The sequence below is a fragment of the Alternaria triticimaculans genome (genome assembly GCF_023758025.1).
Source record: "Alternaria triticimaculans strain BMP 0046 chromosome Unknown scaffold_37, whole genome shotgun sequence".
NCBI classification, from domain to species: Eukaryota; Fungi; Ascomycota; class Dothideomycetes; order Pleosporales; family Pleosporaceae; genus Alternaria; species Alternaria triticimaculans.
Window position 1 is genome coordinate 75560 of NW_026055994.1, and position 13647 is coordinate 89206.

The 13647-nt window shown below is 54.1% G+C and overlaps 4 protein-coding genes across 4 annotated transcripts; 3 read left to right on the forward strand and 1 right to left on the reverse strand.

The window, feature by feature from the left end:
* Positions 1-275: 275 nt before the first annotated feature.
* On the forward strand, positions 276-2807 carry J4E78_010683 (uncharacterized protein; the record flags this gene model as incomplete). Its single annotated transcript, XM_049371259.1, has 2 exons — positions 276-279; positions 310-2807. The coding sequence occupies 2 exons, from the start codon at positions 276-278 to the stop codon at positions 2805-2807; spliced, it is 2502 nt and encodes an 833-aa protein (XP_049217017.1).
* Positions 2808-4434: 1627 nt separating this feature from the next.
* J4E78_010684 (uncharacterized protein) lies at positions 4435-5412 on the forward strand (the record flags this gene model as incomplete). The annotated part of the gene is made up of 1 exon (XM_049371260.1): positions 4435-5412. The coding sequence occupies one exon, from the start codon at positions 4435-4437 to the stop codon at positions 5410-5412; it is 978 nt and encodes a 325-aa protein (XP_049217018.1).
* A 4130-nt stretch (positions 5413-9542) lies between these two features.
* Positions 9543-11240, reverse strand: J4E78_010685 (uncharacterized protein; the record flags this gene model as incomplete). The annotated part of the gene is made up of 1 exon (XM_049371261.1): positions 9543-11240. One exon carries the CDS (start codon positions 11238-11240, stop codon positions 9543-9545), a length of 1698 nt encoding a protein of 565 aa, XP_049217019.1.
* Positions 11241-11538: 298 nt separating this feature from the next.
* On the forward strand, positions 11539-13406 carry NOP58 (Nucleolar protein 58; the record flags this gene model as incomplete). The annotated part of the gene is made up of 4 exons (XM_049371262.1): positions 11539-11785; positions 11837-12172; positions 12231-12658; positions 12708-13406. 4 exons carry the CDS (start codon positions 11539-11541, stop codon positions 13404-13406), a joined length of 1710 nt encoding a protein of 569 aa, XP_049217020.1.
* Positions 13407-13647: the final 241 nt, after the last annotated feature.

Below are 13647 nucleotides of genomic sequence, written 5' to 3' on the forward strand. Positions count from 1 at the left end.
TATCTACTATCAACGGCACGGCAACACAGCAAACCCGCATCTCTAACGCGACATGTACGGTCAACATCCCCAGTGCAAGTGTAGATTACTGGTTTGGCCCAACATACATGCATGTGGCGGGAATTATGACAACGCAGGCATCGAACTTTAGTAATGTGGACTCGTACACCCTTGTTCCTTATACGACAACCTTTGATGCATCCAGTGCACTGGCATCAGATTATGCATGTATCTACAGCGAGTCGTATTATGCCGAATGGGATTTCACGGTTACCATGTGTGAAGAGTACACGGCAAGACCTAAAGCAGCTACAACATCTGTTGCCTACCGGTCAGCAGGCTACTCTCCTTTCCCCTCTGGTAACGTCATCCCGACGTCGGACGCCGGATTATACGATCTGTACTACCCAGATACTTTCCCATCTGCCACGGCTACAATCACCCTTGGGCCAAATACTACAATGGTTCAGACTTCTGCCACACCTTTCGTCCATTTCACAGCTTACGAGGTTGAGTCAGGAAACAAAACCGAGACGGTACAGCTTCGTTCTCCACAGGTCTATCCTTACTGGATGGAAGGATTCGACGAGGAGAGTACGGTGACGGGATCACTGCCAGATGGTTTTCTCAACCAGATTCCACAATCTGCGTGTGATGCTGGACAACTGCAGGCCACCGTTGTGACTGTCCTCATCGTTGTCGACTTATACTATCAAAATTGGCCCGGTATAGGTCCAGCCCTCATCCATGTCGAGTCGTCTGTACTTGGTTTTGACGACGGACCCGTCGTTATAAATGGTTGGGGCGGCAGCACTTCGAAATCTCCCCCTCTCACAGTAGCAGACTGGGATCTCCCAGGTGATACCAGCAAACCAAAGCCCACCAACGTCAAGCCAAACGACCGAATGGACTCAACTTCTACGACTAAGATACGCGGCAGTGAGAATAACAATGCGGTCAATCCTCCCGAATTCACTCGAATTACTGTTGGTTCTGTGGGCACACGACCCATCGTAGTTGGTCCTTCTTCAAGAATTGTTGTCGGCTCTCAGACCTTACAAGCTGGTGGAGCCCCCGTCAACGTAGGAGGCGGGACGATGGTTTCTCTTGCGCCATCGGCTACGGCCATCGTTGTGGACGGCAGTACTTCTAGGCTACCGCAAGTTACTCCGTCACGGCCTCCACCAGTGCTGACGATCGGCTCGACGACACTCACACCCAACGCTGCTACCCAATTCTTCGTTGGTCCAGGGCAAACCCTCACCCCTGGAGGCGTCGCTACTGTCGATGGCACCGTCGTCAGTTTGGCACCGTCGGCTTCTTTCGTGGTCATCGGAGGTTCCACCCAAGTTCTACCCGGATCATCACCAGCTCCAAACAATCCGCCACAACTGGTAGTCGGTGGCTCAACGATCACGGCGCAAGCAACCCAAGATATTTCCAACAACCAAAGACCTAACCCAACGTTCGTTGTCTCGGGGCAGACACTCGCTCCGGGTGCCCCTGCCATCACCGTTTCGGGCACCACGCTATCACTAGCACCCTCGGGAAGCGTACTGGTGGTTAATGGAGCGTCCTCGACGATACAGATCCCAGCTGCCCCTGCCGTAACACCACCCACACTTACCGTCGGCGATAGCGTGTTTCCTGCTTTTGACAACCCGCGAAACACATTCGTTATCGCAGGTCAGACACTGGTGCCTGGAGGGTCGGCAATCACTGCATCTGGTACTACGCTTTCGTTGGCATCATCAGCATCCTTCGTTTTGGTCAATGGCGTCACATCCGTGATAGCGAACCCCGCGGCGCCGACTCTCAATGTTGGTAACAATGTCTTCACACCCATTTCGGCCTCACCAGGAATATCCTTCGTTGTTGGCGATGAACCCCTCGTTCCAGGTGGACCAGCCATAACTTTCTCCGGAACCACAATATCGCTTGCACCTTCTGCTTCATTCGTTGTTGTCAACGGGGTTACTTCATCCCTCGCTATTCCTACTCCACAGGTCGGCAAACCTCCTACAATCACCATCGGCAATGATGTCATTGACGCTCTTCCAGAGCCCTCAGGGCCCACCTTTGTAATAGATGGCCAAACACTCGTTCCTGGTGGCCCAGATATTACCTTCTCGGGCACTACACTGTCACTCGCTCAATCGGCATCATTCGTTGTGATCAACGGCGTTACATCTACATTGGCTACTCCAGCCCCTCCACAAATCACAGCGCCTCCTTTGACCATTGGAGATCTGACATTCGGGCCGCTCCCAGGAACTAGCACTGCCTATCTAATCGGGTCGAGACTGCTTACCGTGGGGGGCTCGATCGTTGTCTCAGGTGTCACGATCTCGCTCGCACCCGGAGCTACAGCCTTGGTCGTCAACGGCGAGACTAGTTTCATCTCGCCGCAACCTGCCATCACCAACCCTCCACTACTCACTATCGGTTCGCAGACGTACACTGCGGAAATGGGAAGTGGAACAACCTTCGTCATCGATGGGCAGACTTTGACGCCTGGGGGTACAATCACTGTCGATGGCACAACAATCAGTCTCGCGTGGGGGGCGACGGAGTTGATTTACGGGTCTTCAGGACGCACCACGAAAAGCGCCTTGTTTCCCGCTACCACGACCCGCCTCCAAAGCGTGACCACCGATAGTCCGAGTGCAAGGGCCAGTAAGCCCGACGGACAGGCGACAGCGACGAGTACGAAGGAGGGCGCAGCATCCTACTCGGACTACCCGAGCTTAATGTTGCTTGCACTGTTTATCATTTCTTGCTTTGCTTCAGGGTGTGTAGCATGTTGAACGGTTTTCGACATGGATTCATGGTTTACTATGGGTGTAATGAGCATTATTTGGGCGTCCTCGGGTTATCACCGGTAAGTGATACCACGTGTACAACAAGATCATCATCGGCGTTTAATCCATTCGCGGCGGCACATGAACGATCGCAGCGCAACGACCTCATCATCCAAAACGCCTGTCAAAGACAGGATCTGGTAGATGGAAGAGGTACCGGTTAGAGAGTGGCGCATCAGTTCATAATACCCAGGGATTGGGATGGTTGGTAGATAATGAGAACTATTGAGCACTTTTTGAGCGTCGAACAGGTACTTAAAGGCGAAGGGACTCTCGATTGATGTTGGAGAAGGCCACCACCACGGGGCGGTAATGCTACTGCAAGTCACTACGCACATACGCGACAACGTGCATCGGCGCAACGCTCAGCTCCACTAACGAAAAAAACAACATACCGCAAGGGCGCGCTCTGCGTTCCTCATCTAAGCGCCTCATCTCCGTTCATTTTCGTCAAGCGGCGCAGCACTTTACATTATCTCGAAGCACGGGTGCGGCATTTCGACTATCTATGCAGAACGATAATATAACCGGTGGTTCTTTCGTGCTGAAGCAAAACGAAGATGGCGTCACGACTCGACTGCGAGAACGATGTTGTCTGGAGCGATGCCTCGGAAGTGTCGAAACATCACCATTGTCTTGGCAGGTACAGGCGCGCAATTTCCCCCACTGAAGGAATCCGTTTCATGTTGTCTCGCGAACGAATACACCCTTAGCGAAGTTTTCGCCCCACCACCGAGGTTGCTTTCCCGTCGAACTGCAGGATCTAGAATACCGGATCAACGAAATGAGAGTCAGTGTAGACCGGTGGCATAAAGGATGGAGAGTAGGGAGATTGCATAGTGTGGCGGTGACGATGGGGGCACGCAGCGGTAAGTACCAATCGGTTCCCGACATAACGTCGTGGCACAAGCAAACAATCAACTGCGAACATGTGGATGCAAGTAGCATTGACAGCAGAACATGTTGGCGCTTCAGCGCATGACGTTTCGTTAAACGCCTGGGATAGCCAGACTTCAACCGATCAAGCTTTTTCGACATGGTTTCACGTTTCCCATGAGGCTCTCCGGTTATTCGTTGCGCAACGCCTGATACAGGCCACCTCCAGGCACATGCATGGAGGCGACGCCTTCAAATCTCTCCTTGACAATAGCTCATCACATATTATGGGGCGTAGGAACGGAGCAGACCTGGATTCAACGTTCTGCGGCAGCTAACCGAAGCCACGCTTCCGGTTCGGGCGCTAGCGCAGTGCTGGATAGATTGACAGGTGCTTGGCATCAATCCACAGACCCGGGTTTCATGTCGTTGGCGCTGTCAGGATTCTGTCAGTGAGGCACTAATCTTGTCATGGCGCAACTGTGCCGTGTAGGCGGAGGGAGTATAAGAGATACAGAGGCCATCGATGTTGAAAGGGCATCAAGCTTGACGCTGACACTCACTTTCACACGCTCTTTAGCAATACACTCACTTTCGATCCATTCGTCTATCATTCATTCGTTTCCATTCTATCTTTGAAGATACGCTCAACCTTTTCAAACCAACCAACCAACCAACCAACACACCAAACGCAAACATGTTCACCAAGACTGCTATCATCCTGGCTGCTGCCAACCTCGCCGCTGCGCACACCACCTTCCAGAGCTTCGTCATCGACGGCAAGGACCAGGGCCAGCACTTCGCTGTCCAGACTCCTTCCAACGGCAACAACCCCATCCTCGATGTCACCTCCACTTCCATGATCTGCAACGGTGGCAAGGCCACCTCCGACCAGGTCGAGGTTGCCGCTGGCTCCAAGCTCGGCATGCAATGGCACCACAACGACCCCGCCTCCGCCGGTGACGGTGACGACCCGATCGCCCCCTCCCACAAGGGACCCGTCATGGTCTACATCGCCAAGGCCGACACCAACGGCGAGGGCGCCGTCTGGACCAAGATCTACGAGGACGGTCTCACCGGCTCCAAGTGGGGTGTCGACAACCTCATCTCCTCCAAGGGTCTCTTGGAGATTGACCTTCCCAACCTCGAGGCTGGCGACTACCTCATCCGCCCCGAGATGATTGGTCTCCACGAGGCCAGCGCCGAGGGCAAGGCCCAGTTCTACAACGGCTGCGGTCAAATCAAGGTCACTGGCAGCGGCTCTGCTGCTCTCCCCGCCACTGGTGTCGACATGACCAAGGCTTACAAGGCCACCGACCCCGGTGTCATGTTCAACATCTACGGTGGTGCCACCGACTACACCGTCCCCGGTCCCAAGGTCTGGGACGCCGCCACCGCCGGCAGCGCTCCTTCCACCCCCTCCAAGCCCGTTGAGTCGGCTGCTCCCTCCGCCCCCGCCTCCAGCGCTGCTCCTTCCGCCACTCCCTCTCCCGTCGAGTCGGCCGCTCCCTCTGCTCCCTCTGCCACCAAGCCCGCTGCCACCCCCGCCCCTTCCACCGGCAGCGGCTCTGCTCTCCCCGAGACCTTCACCATCGAGCAGTTCATCCAGTGGCTCAAGACCGCTACTGGCACCTCCTCCAAGGCTCGCCGCCACGCCCGCGCTTTCAACTTGTAAGCGCTTTCTCACAACGGTCGCAAGTTCGATCTTTCTTGCATGAACTGGTGTTCATGGTTGGTCACTTTTTGAGACGTATCTTCTTTGATGGGAAACCCCCATACTCTTTCTTCCATAGACCGCGAGATCGGCTAGCTCTTCTTTTGATGTAAATATAGCATTCACGACGAATGGAATTCGAAAAGTCTTTGTACATCTTGCTTGTCTGATATGTGTGCCTTGTGACTGAGTGGTGTTACGAAATGTTTGTAATATGGATGGCAATAAATGCCTCAGACGCCTACAAGAGACCTGCGTCTTCTAGATTATACCACACAAAGCGATTAGAGGTCTACATCGTCTTGTATACGTTTTGTCACCCAGGGAGCAAGAGCAATGTATGCAGTAACACGCATGTACCAGGCGTATCTCGTGTCTTGAAAAGGGTATTGCAACCATCATAGTACACTCAACCGCGTCCATCCGCCTAATCTCTACCTAATGTAGCCTTCTCCATGGCCTGTGTCAAGGAGTCCTTGTCGATGTCCTTCATGATCTTCAGAGCCTATTCTATCGTGATTCACGATCGCACATAGCAGTCACGACAAGTGTCGGAAGCGTGATGGCTTGAAGCCCAACATCGTGTGATACATACACTGGTGGGTCACGATCACTTTCACGCAGGCGCTGGTACCAGTTGTTACACGGAAAAGGGTTTCTTTGGGCACTTACACTCGCCTGGTCTGTTCGCTACACTCACTACAGCTTACCTGGGCGGCCTAACCAACTACGCACCACCAACACCTTGAATTATGAACACCCATAAAAACGCCATCCCAGTCGTTTCTCTGACTCCAAACTTACCACCAAACTCTCCGTTCTCATCCTCGTCCTCGTCCTCGTCTGCCAACAACTCCCCAAGCTCATCCCCGCAAAACAAGCGCAAACCCGACCCTGACCCACATGCCAAAGAAATGGCTTTACAGCAAAGGCGGGACGCAAGAGTCAATCTTGGTGCTAGTGGTGGTGTACCGACGGGTTGGAAGTGTGGTCATTGCGGGACAGTGCAGGATGCGGGTAGTGCGGAGTGTATGACGTGGTTTTGGACGGAGGGCGTGTGTGGACATGAGTATTGTAGGAGGGGGGAGTGTTGTGGGCTGGTCATTTGATGAGGGGAGAATGGGTAGATTGGTATTGAAGGGGTGCGGGCACGTGTTGACAATAGTATCAACTGCGTGATGAGACAGGGATTGGGGTTGACGATACGAGTAGCATTGATATGAGATATTCAGTCAAAGCCCAAGCGGAGATATGTGTAGGACATTTCCGTTGCGTAACAGCGCCCAGAATATTAACAGTCATTGTTCAAAACAGTTGAACATACGCGAACTCTTAGCAACATATCTCTTATATCAGAACACTGGACAGGACGCAGTAACAGCATCCGTAAGCCCGGTTGCGGAAGAGGGAAAAGTCCTTGTGATCCGCATATATCCCATACCGGCAACTTCACTGTACTATCGGACCACTCCAGGGCTCTTTCCGTTTCTTGGGTTTGGCGTCCGGTAAACGATGATTCTTCCACTCATGCTTACGTGTCGCATCTGTGCGCTTGAACTCTTTCTGACAGACGCGACATGTCGTCGCTGTCGCGGAGAGCAATGACTTGTGACTTGCGAGAACGTGTCTTCTGAGGTTGCCCTTACGATATCTGCCGGTGAAGACCTTGTCGCATCCGTTGCACCTGTCCATCAGATCCCCGACTTCATTTGATGGCTGAGATGAGACGTCGGACTTTTCTCGTGGCCCCAGGTTATCTTTAAGCTCGATGTGATTCGTACGGTGTTTGTAGACATCGAACTCAGGCGCAGGGAGAAATGGCTCGTCATCAATGAATCTCCAGCCAAGTTCGTGTGCAACATAACTTCCGACGGTGGACGTGAGGTCAGAGTCAGGCTCTGATATGGATGTCATGGTGGAGCTCGCACAAGGTGTAGTATAATTATGGGGCGGCGTCCCGTAAATTGAACTGAGCGAAGGCAGAGCAGGAGTCCAAGGCAGAGCGGAATCCCATTCTGGATACGTTCGCAGATAACCCCATCGATGAGTCGCGTCCTGAGGCTCCATCGAATGATCGAATAGCTGGCGTATGGGCGGTAGTGAGATTCCACTGCTCGATGTGACGTTCTTGAGAGTGGCTTGGTAATTCGCGGGGTCAATCGTATCACGACAATCGCCAAGGTCGAAACCAATCCACATCGTATCGTCTTGGTCTGTATGGTCGTTGATCACTATAGGCTCTTCGCGGCTGCCATTCTGCACCAGACTGACGTCATATGGGATATGATAGGGCACAGCAAATTTACTGTTGGAGGAAGGACTGGACGTGGATTTTTCAGGTGATCGGACCGAACTGGGTGTTCGTCTGGTTGAAGGGAGACCGTGCAGATAGACAATATCCTCATCATGACGCTGACGTGGAAGCTGAAGAGCGGCTTTGGAAACATAGCTGTATCCGTTTTGAGCCCTATCTGTCGTAGCTGCCGTGTTCAAGGAAGGCGAGTCTTGTTCTAGCTACTAAAGTCGGTCAGAGTGCAATACGATAGCAATGTTGTAGCACTTACGGCCTCTGTCTCACCCGTGCGTTGTACATTCTCAGTGGTGCACCGAGCGACTAAGAGGGTCTCAACCTTTGAACACAAGATTTCGTACTGCTCCTGTTGTCCGGCATCTCCCTTACGCTGTGATTGTGGAATTTCGCATTTGAGGCCGTTTGCCCCGTGAAAGGTCTCAAACTCGTATTCGTCGAGGATGTCTTCGTTGCAGGTCTTGCAGAGTTTGAGAAAAGGTAGATGTGGTAGCTCTTTCTTTGGCAGCTTGCGAGTTAGATGTGTTCGAACGGCTGACATTGTAGTCGCTGGGGCGCTTCCGCATGTATATGGCAGTCCTAGGCTCGGCTGCACTTTCCGGAAAGGGCAATGGAAGATTCGCTTGGGTTTTAGACGAGTTGTCGGATTGAGTTTCTGAACCTCTGTAGCCATATTTCTTCGACGCTAGGGTATCGGATATCAGTAATGCTTTCTGCGTAGAAGACAGACTGACTTACTTTGCTTGAAGATTCCGGAGCCGGCGATAATGTAAGGGCCCTTTTGGATCTTCTGAGTTGCGTGATAGGCAACGACAGTTCGCTCTGGCCAGCCTCAAAATCGTTTAACCAGGGGTGTTCAATATTGTTGTTCGTGTATGGCCATGGACTGTAGGACGGTCCAGGATCTGGCACTCGATACAATCCTGAAAACTGATATGATGGTCCGAAATCATCAAAATAAGGTGTGGTCACAAGAGGATCGTCCTGAGTATCGTGGAAATCTGGCTCTTGGCGTAAGGCTGGATGTTCTACCGGAATCTGTGGGGCCTCCGATGGTTGGGTGTAGATAGCTGAAGGACTATCGACGCCTGGTGGAGGAGGAGAGAGTCCTTCAGAGGCTTGCGAAGGAGTTGTGTGGGCCGGAGGACTATCGGGCGCTTGGACCGCCATGATGGGTACAGGGGGAGGAGGACGAAGAGGACAAAAAGTACAACGAAACAGCCTACGACCGTGGGCATCACGGCACTATATCGATCTTTGCTAACCAATCAGCATAGCTTGAGTGTTCATTAGCGACATGGCTTGCAGGTGTGCACATTTTTCGATCTGGGGACCTGAGGACTTGCGGACTTGCAGAGATGCCTGAATGCCTTAGAAGCCCCAAATCAAGGACCACTGGGAGACTGTGGTGGCGTAAAATAGGTTCAAGTCCGATCGTTATTGGACCACATGGCGGTTAACTAACCAGGTTCGAGTTAGCAGACGGAGGTGAGGCTGAGAGGTGCAGTACAGAGCGGCCAATGGCAGGCTTGATCGATTTGGGCGCCGGGACGAGTTGTTGAGATGAACAGTTGTATACATAACGACTGACGCAACCATAGCGACTGCTGTTCAGCGTGTTCGCGCATATCATGCTTCAGGCAAAGCTTGGCGTAGGAATGTTCACATGAGAGGAAAGGCCGAGGGCGTGCGAGTATAAAAGAAGCTCAGTGGTGTAAAGAAGTGAGACGACTGGAGGGGTATCAAAAGGGAATCAGATGCTCAATAACAATACGCACGCGCTTCAAGCCCACACACCCAGAGTCCAGCTGGCTCTCTCTCCGCCCTTGTTGGAAAGACCAGGGCCCATACTCTGCCTCTGCGCAATCACAGAAACCTCCTTCTCCCGCGTGGCGCCTTGCAGACCGTCTTTGAGATACTTCTCACGCTCAACTTCCACGATGCCCTTGATGCGCTGCTGTGCTATCAGACTCGCACCTGCCCACGGACCCAGTGTATCTACAACTCTGATAGTGCCACCTATCAAGCTCGCAGGCGGCGGGCCGTGACGTATCGCCATCTGGGCGAACTTGGTGTCTATAGGGTCTTCCGTGGGTGATTGAAGCGCCGCGGGGATCGGCGCAGGCTCCGCATCGGTATCGAGTGACGAGGGGAACGTATCTTCGCCTTCCTGTCGGCGCGTCTCCACATCTTCCTTTTGGTTTCGCATCTTCTCTTCGCGACGTGCGCTTGCTCTGCCGTAGCTCTTTACTGGGTCCCAGCCCTTGAGTTGTACCAGAGCGTCCAGCTCTTTCTGTATGCGCGTCTTGAGGCCAGGCAGGTTTGACACGCCGCCTGTTATCACGATGCGCGACATGCATAGTCGCCGGACGTCTATGGGGAGTTGTACGAGAGCGCGGTATATGAGGTGATGCAGTGGGAGGTCTTCGTCGTCGAACTCGTGCATGGCCAACTCGGGCGCAAAGAGAGCGTTCTCGGTGGGCTTGGCTAGCGACGCGAATGATATCGTAAGTTCGGTAGGAGGTATGTGCTTCGGAAAAGGTATTGTGACGGCCGGCGGCGGCGATTCGATAGCGTCCTCGAATTCCTCCAACACAGGAGCTTCTCGTGCGGGAAAGTATACGGTTCTTCGGTTCGATCTGGGTACGGGCTTGCACCATCCAACACGCGTGAGGACTTCCTCTGCTTCTTCGAAAGACACGTCTGCCTTGGTAGCGCTCGGCTCAGCGTCGTCGAGTTCGGCGTTCAGCAGCTTGGCCATCTCCTCGCTCAGCAGCTTGCCTGCCCGAACGCTGCGTCTTTCTGAGACCTCGCGGTATTCGTATACCGCAGTCACAAGTGTTTCCGCCCAGCCTATATCCACAACCAGTGCTGAGCGTAGTCCTGCGGCCACTGTCGACAGCACCGGGGTTGACATGAGGGTGATGCTCGGGGCCTGGAAGCTTGTGAAGAGCACATCGAGGATGGTTGACATGAGCGCATGCGGCATACGCGGTGGCATCGCAAGTAGCACCCGCCGTGGCTTCGTGTCCAGCAGAAAGTATTTGCCGTATGCCTCCCTCATAGCCCGCTCAAACTTGTCTTCCACCAGGCCCATGTCAACCTTGCTCAGATCCATACGAAAGAGCTCATGTTCTTGGCCCCAGTCCTGTTCCCGCTTCCGCTTTCTTCTCTTCTGTGAATACTCAGGATCCCATTGCCGGTAGTCGCCCACTCTCCGCTGGTCGTCGGGCCCGAACGGGAGGGTGCATCGCGGGGCACTTTCGCCGGGAAAGCCGCCGCGTACGAATCGCGAGCCGACTTCTATCACGACATACTCGTCTTCGGTGCGGAAGGAGCCACCGGGCGAGCCGAAGGTGGACGAGATGGATCGCAGGAGCGGTGTCCGCGGTGACTCTCCCAGATCGGCGAGGCGTGGAGTCGCGCCCCGGGTGCTGCGGTTGAGGGAGCCCGAGACCTTTCGCTCGCCGCCGGATGACATGGCGGGGATGCTTTAGATGAATTAACGAATCATTATACTGTGAGCTCAATGGCCGCGAGTTGCTTCGCCTGCATGTGCCTGGCGTTCGTCACTAGCTGCCAGAAAGCAAGCTTGTGTGTTCCAGGGTTAGCGCTGGCCGACTGGCCCGAGCGCAGGAAAAAGTTCTAGCTGGAAAGCGCACTGCTCGAGCTTGCGACAACTCCCATCGCGACTTCCCACACCACGTCCAAATTCACCACGGAGGGTAGCTGCGTTTCGCGATCGCCATTGGATCTACCCCACGACCGAAATCAGCAAAATGGGTCTTTTTATCCTCTCGGAGACTTCGGCGGGTTACGTCCTGTTGAAGTCCAAGGACAAGAAGCTTCTCAGCGGAGAGAACAAGAACTCCTCTAGCATTGTCGAGGAGCTCAAGCTCAAGAAGTTCGCCAAGTTCGGCAGCGCAGTAGACGCTCTCGAGCAGGCCGCCGCGCTCCACGATGGAAAAGTCACGCCCATGCTGTCGTCTCTTTTGGAGGATCTGAAGGACGAGACCAAGGCTACCTGTACGAACATCCTGAGATTGCGCAGTGAACATGGCAGCTAACACCTTCAAGTGGCCGTCGCCGACCCCAAGCTCTCCAACTCGATTGCGCAACTCCCCGGTCTCTCCCTCAAGACCGTATCAGACTCTTCTACCCAAGATGTATTCCGTGCCATCCGCGAAAACCTGACATCGCTCCTTCCCGACCTTCTCCCTTCTGAGGAAGCCGCGACCAGACTTGGTCTTGCCCACTCCCTGTCGCGACACAAGTTGCGCTTCTCGCCCGACAAGGTCGATACCATGATTATCCAGTCCATCGCATCGCTCGATGTGCTCGACAAACAGCTCAACACCTACGCTATGCGTGTTAAGGAATGGTACGGCTGGCACTTCCCCGAGCTCGCCAAGAGTAAGTTCTAGTCCTCAGACGCCTGTTACTCTGAACCCGTTGCTGACTTTAGCGACAGTTCTCAACGATAACCTCGCCTACTCTCGTGTGGTCCTTAAGATGGGCTTCCGAACCAAGGCGCGTGAGAGCGACCTCTCCGAGATTCTTCCCGAGGAGATCGAGGCGGCTGTCAAGGCGGCTGCAGAAATCTCCATGGGTACCGAGATCACAGAGGAGGATCTGGAGGCGACCTCAGCTCTTGCCGAGCAGGTTGTTGACCTCACCGAGCATCGTCAAAGCCTCGGCGCCTACCTCTCCAACCGCATGCAGGCTCTCGCTCCCAACCTTACTGCTCTCGTTGGTGAGCTTGTTGGTGCGCGTCTCATCGCCCACGCTGGATCCCTCATGAACCTCGCCAAGTCGCCCGGTTCCACCATCCAGATTCTTGGTGCCGAGAAGGCTCTTTTCCGCGCTCTGAAGACCAAGCACGACACACCCAAGTACGGTGTATGTATCTTCCCTCCTCAATGTGGGTCGTTTGTACTAATTCTCCCAGCTTATCTACCACGCATCCCTCATCGGTCAGGCCACCGGAAAGAACAAGGGCAAGATCGCCCGTATGCTCGCTGCGAAGTCCGCCTTGGGTCTCCGTGTCGACGCCCTCAGCACCTGGGGTGTATCGTCCGAGGACACCTCCAAGGAGCCCACCGAAGAGGAGAAGTCCCAGCTCGGTCGCGACGCACGCCTCACGATCGAGAGGAGGCTACGCGCCCTCGAGGGCAAGCCGCTCAAGAGCATTCCTTCCGGCAACGCAAACGCGACAACACTTGGACAGAAGAAGTGGGAAGTCAAGGAGGCGCGGAAGTACAACCCAGACGCCGATGGCCTTACTGGTGACGAGCCAGCCGCCGATGCGCCTGCCCCCAAGAAGTCGAAGTCAGACAAGACCAACGGTACACCCAAGAAGCTGGTACAGGAGGTCGACAGCGACGAGGAGATGGCAGACGCCAAAGACTCATCAGACTCCGAGTCGGAAGACAAGCCCGCCGCCAAGGGCGACAAAGCCGCAAAGAAAGCAGAGAAGGAAGCCAAGAAGGCACGAAAGGCAGAGCGCGCCGCAAAGCGCGAGGCCAAGGAAGCAAAGAAGGCAGCCAAGGAGGCAAAGAAGTCCAGCAAGGACAGCAGCAAGAAGCGGAAAGCCGACGATGGCGACGAGAAGGTAGAGAAGAAGAAAAAGAAGAAGAGCAAGGACTAGATGCTGTCGCCTGTATCTGTAGCCATGTTCTTACAAAAGAGGGTACGGCGTTGTTATGGGTTTGAGCTTGCTTTGTTCAGGCGAGTGGCGTAACGAGGGTTCGGCATCTTGTAGTTCTATGTTTCAGAGTCCTCCTTTTACGTTGCATGATGGGGATGCGGTGGATGGATACCCGCCAGTTGGTAGCATACAATCACATGTTCATAAATCTTCAGTTGTGTTGTCTTGTAATGCTGATGTG